General features: G+C 39.9%; 1 protein-coding gene and 1 long non-coding RNA gene across 5 annotated transcripts; one reads left to right on the forward strand and one right to left on the reverse strand.

Annotated features, from left to right (window-relative positions):
* Nucleotides 1-877: 877 nt before the first annotated feature.
* On the reverse strand, nucleotides 878-3,044 carry LOC126631040 (uncharacterized). 4 transcript variants are annotated; one of them, XR_007626218.1, is made up of 4 exons: nucleotides 2,317-2,974; nucleotides 2,037-2,114; nucleotides 1,852-1,923; nucleotides 878-1,207 (listed from the first exon to the last, which is right to left on the reverse strand). It is a non-coding gene; the product is annotated as an uncharacterized LOC126631040 (long non-coding RNA). The 4 variants fall into 4 exon arrangements; XR_007626216.1 differs by having other exon boundaries at nucleotides 1,852-2,114; nucleotides 2,317-2,975; XR_007626217.1 differs by having other exon boundaries at nucleotides 2,037-2,975.
* A 987-nt stretch (nucleotides 3,045-4,031) lies between these two features.
* On the forward strand, nucleotides 4,032-6,418 carry LOC126633164 (uncharacterized). The gene is made up of 2 exons (XM_050303716.1): nucleotides 4,032-4,316; nucleotides 5,100-6,418. Exon 2 carries the CDS (start codon nucleotides 5,104-5,106, stop codon nucleotides 6,082-6,084), a length of 981 nt encoding a protein of 326 aa, XP_050159673.1. The 5' UTR covers nucleotides 4,032-4,316; nucleotides 5,100-5,103; the 3' UTR covers nucleotides 6,085-6,418.
* The last annotated feature ends 2,133 nt before the right edge of the window (nucleotides 6,419-8,551 follow it).

Genomic DNA, 8,551 nt, shown 5'->3' on the forward strand with positions numbered 1-8,551 from the left:
ACTTCATATTTCCTTTTGGGGAACAAAGTTTAAAGGACTTAGTTGGTGTGAAACGTTGCAAAATCCTACGGTAAGTGATGAGTTGTTTTCATATTATATATTTTACCATATGCTTAGTATATTTTGGTGAGATTTTGATACTTTGATTTATATTTTTAATATAGGGCATGCGACTTTTTCTTGAGCAAAAAGTGATCAAACAGATGAATTTTCAAGTTCACATTTGACCTGACCGTCCGAACGGATTGCATGTTTGATATAAGTTCTAGATTGAAGGTCCAAGCAGAACATACTTTAGGAAAACCTAACCTTCAAAATATGCATGGGTAATTCATAAGTAATTGGAAGAACTGCTTAGGATTGTTAAGGTGATGGAAGAACCCTATGTCTTTTTAAATTGATTTTCAAAACCCGTTTCACTACAAGAAAACATGGCTTAGATGACGACATACATTCGTCACATAAGCATGAAAATTCGTCACATTTGATTATATGTGACGAAAATCCAGCGTCACTATATTCATCACCTATATAGCGTTACTATAGTCTGTGTGACAAATTTTACATTCACCACATATTTTTAGTATTTGTGATGCTGAATTCGTCACTTAATAACTTTAACTGTGACGGACTATAAGCGCCACAAAACACAAAAGTTAGTGACCTATAAGTTCATCACATAACAAATGTATAAGTGAGGAATTTATCATCACCCAATCTGATCCTAGAATGCTATGGCTGAGGATAAGTGAGACTGAAATTGTCACATATTCCTTTGGCATGTGGTGCAATTTGTGCCACATGTGTCAAAATCATATACCTATTAGGAACAATTCGTCATCTTGAATTAGAATTCATAACAAATATGAGGCAATACTTTGGTTAATCACATTTCATTGATCCATAAGTTAGGTTACATCCAATACATACACTATGTGTATATCCCAAAAGCTAACATAAGCATCCTAGCACCTCTAAACATATTGAGATGCTAACAAGATTTTAAGGCATTGAGTAGGTAACAAAACAAGTATACCATGTGCATGTTTGAAACCAACAACAAAATACATAATATAAGTCATCAGCCATATCATGGTCTTTAGTTCAGCACAAGTATCATTGTCATTTGAAAGACCACCATCACTATCTCAGGTGCTTCTGGGATACTTTCTCCTTTAACTCCATCCTTCTTTTTCTTCATCTTATCCTTACATAATAAAAGAGAAGAAAATAAACATTGGTGTCTAGAGGTGCATTGAGAATATGAATAACAACAAAAGAGAAGAAAATAAGAATTGAAGAAAGAGTTACAGTAAGAACAACTCCGTACCAGACAAACGTATAGGTTTGTTGCTAGTGAATGGTATGTCTTTAAAGCCTTAGATAGCAAAATGATTCTAAAAGATAAGTCCTAATATTATCCCCCAAGGTGTCTCACCTCATCAACACACCCGCACAACTGACTATACCACCCATTGTACATCTAGAGAACTCCAGAATTCTTCATTAACATCAAGGCAAGGACAACAAAGCATGGATAAGGTTGTATGTGATTTTCAGAGGGATACGCGGAGAACGTGGGGTTGGAGTTGCAACCCTAATTATTTGGAATGTTATTATATAATCTAAGAGATCAAATTCATATAAACATTACTTATGGCTCAACCCCTACTCAAATCCTTGTAAATTTTTGTAAGTTTTCTAAGACACCAAGGTAAAACAAAATCATCATCAAGCAGCAAAAACACAACCACCATACCCCATTGAAAGCAAAGGCACAAATTATTCATAGGAAGCACAACTATTATAAATGGCAAAATTACAGTACTTGAAAAATTAATAGGACCTAACCTCAAGTCAGTGAAAGAGTTACTTGGGCCTTATCAAAGGCTAGAGCTCCATGGGAAGAGATGGAAAGCACATCTTAGATAAACATACAATTAAACAAGCTTTCAGTTTCTAAAAAATTCAAACAGAACACATAACAGAGACATGCCTAAGCCACACAAAAATTATAGAAGTAAAGGAAATCATACCATGGTAGCTTGATTCTTCAAATTGTAACCAAATACCATTATAACAGGAGCACAGATGCAATTGTTGCAAAACAATCACTAAATAATAACAAATTAGATAAAAATAAATGGGGTTTAAATAGAACAAAGCATGTGAAATCTGATAATTAGCAAATTAGTCATAAAAATGGATTAAATTGAACAAAAACTACAAAACCCTAATAATATGTTAAATTAGGGAACTACACATTTTAAGTTAATTTGAAGGAAAAAAAATGAAACAAAACCCCTTACTAATTACCTCAGATAAGCAAAATCCCTTCAACGATTCGTGGACACAAAGGCAGTCTCGTTTGTGTGGGACTTATGGCGTGGAATTGGGTTGTTTATGGAGCATGACAGAGAGAGGAACATGGATGCGGAGGAGGAAGGCTACTGGTTTGCTCAATTTTCAGGGCAATTATCTGCAAATTCAAAACCCTAAGTTAAAAAGAATTGATAATAAATGAAACAATTTTACCCAAATAGAGACTTGGGAGGGTGGATCCGTGGATGCGGAAGTGAAGGGCTACTCGAAGCTCAATATTAGAGACAGATACATGTAAATCCATCACAAAAATCATAATTGAACAAAAAGAGAACTATTGGACGACAGATCGAGGTAGTCCGGTTGGTGCAGGGATTGAATTTGGCTTGTTTGTTGAATGGGTCTCTAAGGTTTTTGGTTGTGGAGAATGATAGAGAGCGAAAGGATGAGACAGGGTTTCAACGATTGGCTCGGAAGATCCTGGTATTGTTGTAGTAAAGACAGAAGAAAATTGAGTGAATGGCTGCCATGATTTTAGGTCATGGTGATGGAGAGGGGACAAGCATGAGAGCGAGAACAGGAAAGCGAATGGGAGACGGGGAGAATTCTCAAAAAAAATTAATATTTGATTCACTCCTTTGTTTTTTGTTGGAACTTTATTCATCCTTTGTAATATGATGACCACTTTCCTCACAAAAGTACAAATATGCGACCCACTTTGAAATTCCTCGCATACCCTATTTCATATGGCGCCATTTTGTCCCGCCATATATTTTATCAAGGACTTCGAAAATTTTGTGCCACTACTTCTTCATCTTAAAATATATAAACTAATTATAAATGACGCTTGTTGTATTCGTCACTTAATTCTGGAACATGTGACGTATTTATCGTCACATAAGTTGGTCCAAATTATTTACCTAGCAAACCAATTATGCTTGACGCGTTTAACATTTCGTCACATAATTTTCCTATATGTGATAAATTTTTGGGCCTAACATAGAATTTGGTCACCTATTACATGTCTCATGTAGTGTTTCTTTTAGTTAGTTTCCTTTTGCCAAATCTTTTAAACCCTAAACGACATTGCATGAGCATTCTTACTACAACTAACTTGTACTCTTACCAGTGTTCTAAAAATCGGCCTAAGCGGCGCCTAGGCGCTCGATGGTGAGCTTCCGTGGCAATTTTGGGCAAAACATCAATAAAATCGGGAAGGGTTTAGGAGGCCGCCTAGGCGGCACTAGGCGGCGCTAGGCGATCTAGGCGGTGGTAGGCGGAACCCAGAAGCTTCATGCAAACCTAGCAGCTCTGTGCATCCTACAAACCCAAAAGCTTCATACACCCCATTCATCGATCGCCAGATCAAAAAAGAGACCCAACAATTTATGAAGCCGAACCAGAGAAACCCAAATAAAAAGATTCAAAACCCAACAATCAAAACTCAGATAACGATGGATTCGAACCCAACTTTACAAATTTACAGAAAAGAAAAGGGGAAGGGAATTTTATGAATTTTCTATAGAAAATACTATTTTTTCTCAAAACCCAGATCGCAGAATTAGAAGAGTACTAATGCACTGCAACATGTGGTTCTAGACTGGAAGTAGGAAAGCGTAAAATGGTCAAATAAGCTGTTTTTTGTTGTAAACATTCATAGTTTAAGTATGATTGTGTAAATCCTAGATAAGATTTGATTCTAGTTATCCTTTCCTATTACAACTTGTATTACTTGGAGAAGAAGAAATATCTTCTCTCCCTTTACTACTATAAATAAAGGCACAATGTAGGAGGGATAACAACACACACATTCCCCTACAATTCTACAAACACACATCTCTCTCCTCTCTCTCTCTGCCGCCGGCCCTAGTCCATCTGTCAGATAAAATAGACCACAACACGTTATCAGCACGCTCCTACCGCTGCGCTTAGGAATCTGACGTTGGAGATTTTTTCTGCATCAAACCAGTTCATCCATATCATCACGCAATCAGGTTCTTTCCAAACAACGGCTTTTAACTCGATATTTTGCAAGCCCTGATAGCATGAACATTCACCATGATGCATGACCCAACTTTACGTTTAACGTATTTTAGATTCTACATAAATTGTGTATGCTTCATAATCAAAATTGCTACAATTATGTGAATTTGATATTTGCCATGAATTGAATCTTACATATGTACATGCATTGAAACTATTATTTGCATATGCATCAAAGTAAATATGTGATTCATTGAATTATATATGCATCTAATTAAAAATAAAATAAAAAAAAAAAATTTTAGGGCTGCACACAGCAGCCCATTCCCCTCTTCTCACCCCGTGGGCCTATAATCCCACCCAAGGGTCCTCGGCCTATATTTTTAGGCCCCGAGATTTTATTATTTAATTTTTTTTAAATAATATGGGTTTTTTATATTTTCACCCACACTTTAATTTGGCCCCGAAGACCAAAAATAAATTAATTCACTTATCATTATACAATATTTCTGCATATATTCTTTGCATATTTGTTTGCATATATATTTGTGTTTGCCTGCAGGAATATATGAACCTGAAGTTCATAATTACTTTGAAACCCGAAGTTTCTTATACGCATGCCTTGTTAGAAAACCCGAAGTTTTCACTTAAATATATCACCCATGAAAACCCGAAGTTTTTCATGCAAAATTAAACCAATACATGTCTATTAGAACCTGTATGTTCTACTCCTATGTGAATGGATTGATTTTTCTCCATTACACTAACCACATCTTGTCCATCTATTTTGATAGGACCATGTCGAATTTGAACAAATTCGACTTCACCGCTTTGGAGGTTTCTGGAAGGAACTACCTCAAGTGGGTTCAAGATGTGAAGCTCCACCTCACTGCAAAGAACTTGCGTCCTGCTATTGAAGAAGCAACAGATAAACCTGTTGGCGAAGCTGAAAAAGCCACTGCTATGATCTTCATCCGAAGACATATCCATGACGCTCTGCAAACTGAGTACCTTGCTGAGGAGGATCCACGTGCATTATGGGTCCCTTTGGCTGATCGTTTCGATCACCAAAAGGACATATTCTTGCCTGAAGCAAGACACGACTGGCAGCACTTGCGCTTCCAAGACTTTAAGTCTGTGAATGAATATAATTCTGAAGTTTGTCGAATCCGATCACTTCTCAAGTTTTGCAATGAAACTTTGACTGAAGAGGATCTCCTGGAGAAGACCTACTCGACCTTCTCTGCTTCTAATATTGTCCTGCAGCAACAATATAGAGCTCAGAAGTTCACTAAGTTCTCGGATTTGATCTCTGTTTTACTTCTTGCTGAAAAGCAGAACCAGCTGTTGATGAAGAATCATCAAGCTCGACCTACTGGGGCTACTGCTGTGCCTGAAGCACATTATAGCACTAATCAGCACCCAAAACGCCAAAAGAGGCGTGGTAAGGGCGGCCAGAAGTCATCCCACCAAGGTCAACAGAGCCAAGGCCCATCCAAGGGAGGAAACAAAGCCCAGAAGCGCCCAAACCTCGCTCCCAAGGCCCCGAACTTCAAGAATAAGGGCAAAGCACCTGCCACAATGAATGACGATATGTGCTATCGTTGTGGTTCCAAGGACCATTGGTCCCGTATTTGCCGTGCTCCCAAGAAGGTTGTGGATGCATATCATTCTCGTCGTACGAAGTTTGAATCAAACTTCCTGCAAGTGGACGAACCGGAGACTACAAAGATGGAGGTTTCTGATTTTCAGGAGGATACCACTCCTATGGAAGATTAGAATCTTAGACATAGACTTATTTTTCAGTTAAAATAAGACAATTGGGGCCGAATTCCACCTTGTGGCCGAACCCCACCTTGTTTTTGGTTGATTTTGAACAATTTTCCTTTATGTTTTGGATTATTAGTTGGCGATTTATTTTGGATATTAAGTTTTTTCCTTGAATAAATGAAATTATTTTGAATTGATACTTGTTTTTATAAACTTTTATGCATGTGACCAATTCAAATTAATTTTTCATTCTAGGTATGACTAGTGGGAAAGTTAGTTGTCTAGTAGATAGTGCAACTACGCATACTGTTTTGCGTGAACGCATCTATTTCACTAACTTCGTACCTAAGAATGCACCTCTGACAACCCTCTCAGGCCCATCCAACCTGATCGAAGGATACGGTAAGGCACGTATAATGTTGTCCAATGGTACAATCTTGACCATTGCTGAGGCACTCTATTCTCCACGTTCCGGAAGAACGTTACTAAGTTTCAAGGACATTAGAGATAACAATTACCACGCTGAAACCCACGTAGAAAACGGAGTTGAATTTATGTGCGTAACTTCCTACGAATATGGCCAGAAGCGTATTCTAGAGAAGATGGAGCGTAACCCGAGTGGTCTGTATACTACGACCATACGCCCCATAGAATGCCACTATGTGGCCGGCCCTACCACAGGGACCGCGCACGAAATTACACTTTGGCATGATCGTTTGGGACATCCTGGACGAATAGCGATGCGCCGTATCCTCAAAACTTCACACGGGCATCCACTAACCCGAAGCTTAGGTTCGATCCATGAAATTGCATGCCAAACATGTTCTATGGGAAAGCTTATTACTAAGCCTTCTTATGACAAGATTCGTTCGAATCCTCCCATCTTTCTACAACGGATTCAGGGGGACATTTGTGGACCGATTCAACCTCCCTGCGGACCATTTAGATATTTTATGGTTTTGGTTGACGCTTCTACACGTTGGTCACACGTGTGCTTGTTGTCCACAAGGAACGCTGCATTCTCCAAACTGTTGGCTCAGGTTATCAAGCTCAGGGCTCACCACCCTGATTATCCGATCAAATCTATTCGATTGGATAATGCTGGAGAATTCACATCTAAAACTTTTGATGACTATTGCATGTCGGTTGGGGTTGAAGTTGAACATCCTGTACCCCATGTTCACACCCAGAACGGCCTGGCAGAGGCTTTCATTAAGCGTTTACAAATGATTGCTCGATCGTTGGTCATACGTACCAAGCTCCCGATCGCTGCTTGGGGCCATGCAATATTGCACGCAGCAAAGTTGGTCCGCCTGAGGCCTGTTGCGACACAACCATTTAGTGCCCTTCAGTTGGTCACCGGATGCGAACCCGACATATCGCATCTGTGCGTTTTTGGTTGTGCGGTCTATGTGCCGATCTCGCCGCCCTTACGTACAAAAATGGGGGCCTCAGCGAAGGATGGGAATCTATGTCGGATATGATTCTCCTTCGATTATTCGTTACTTAGAACCTTTGACAGGCGATCTGTTTACCGCTCGTTTCACGGATTGTCACTTCTATGAGACAGTCTTCCCGTCGTTAAGGGGAGATAAGAACGTCAATGTTCCTAATGAACGACGCGAATTATCGTGGACGACTCCCACTTTGTCTCATTTAGATCCCCGCACCGCTCAGTCTGAAGCTGAAGTGCAGCGCATATTAGATCTCCAGAGCATAGCTCAGAGCATGCCAGATGCTTTCACCGATCTAGCGCGCGTGACAAGATCACATATTCCAGCTACGAATACGCCTGCAAAGATGGATGTACCAAATGTACGACGGACTACCCTCCTGGAAGCCCGGGACGCCAATTCTGGTGATCCACGTACATTAGCGGCTAGCCAATCATCTGCCCCTACACAAAAGCGTGGCAGACCCCTTGGTTCAAAGGATTCACACCCCCGGAAGAGGAAAACCACGGCACAAGGTCCTGAAGAGCCTACCGTGAATCCGACTATCGCTTACTCATTTTACCCAACTCATGAGGAAATTCTAGATTATGGAAGCGTCCTTGAAGAGACGAATCCTCCTCCCGAGAATCGTGAGATTTCGGTCTATTATGCTAGCTTAGATGATGTGTGGCGTAGAAATGAGATGATTGTCGACGATGCATTAGCATTTGCAGTAGCTACTGAGATCATGTTGAGCGATGACATTGAACCGCGTTCCGTTGATGAATGTCGACGTAGAGCTGATTGGTCAAACTGGAAACAAGCAATCCAAGTCGAACTTGATTCACTTGCGAAACGTAAGGTGTTTGGACCTGTAGTTCCTACTCCTCCACATGTGAAGCCCGTTGGCTACAAGTGGGTTTTCGTTCGGAAGCGTAATGAGAAGAACGAAATTGTGCGTTACAAAGCTCGTCTTGTAGCACAAGGTTTCTCACAACGCCCCGGGATTGACTATGACGAAACTTACTCACCCGTTATGGATG

This window comes from Malus sylvestris, chromosome 8 (assembly GCF_916048215.2).
Source record: "Malus sylvestris chromosome 8, drMalSylv7.2, whole genome shotgun sequence".
NCBI classification, from domain to species: Eukaryota; Viridiplantae; Streptophyta; class Magnoliopsida; order Rosales; family Rosaceae; genus Malus; species Malus sylvestris.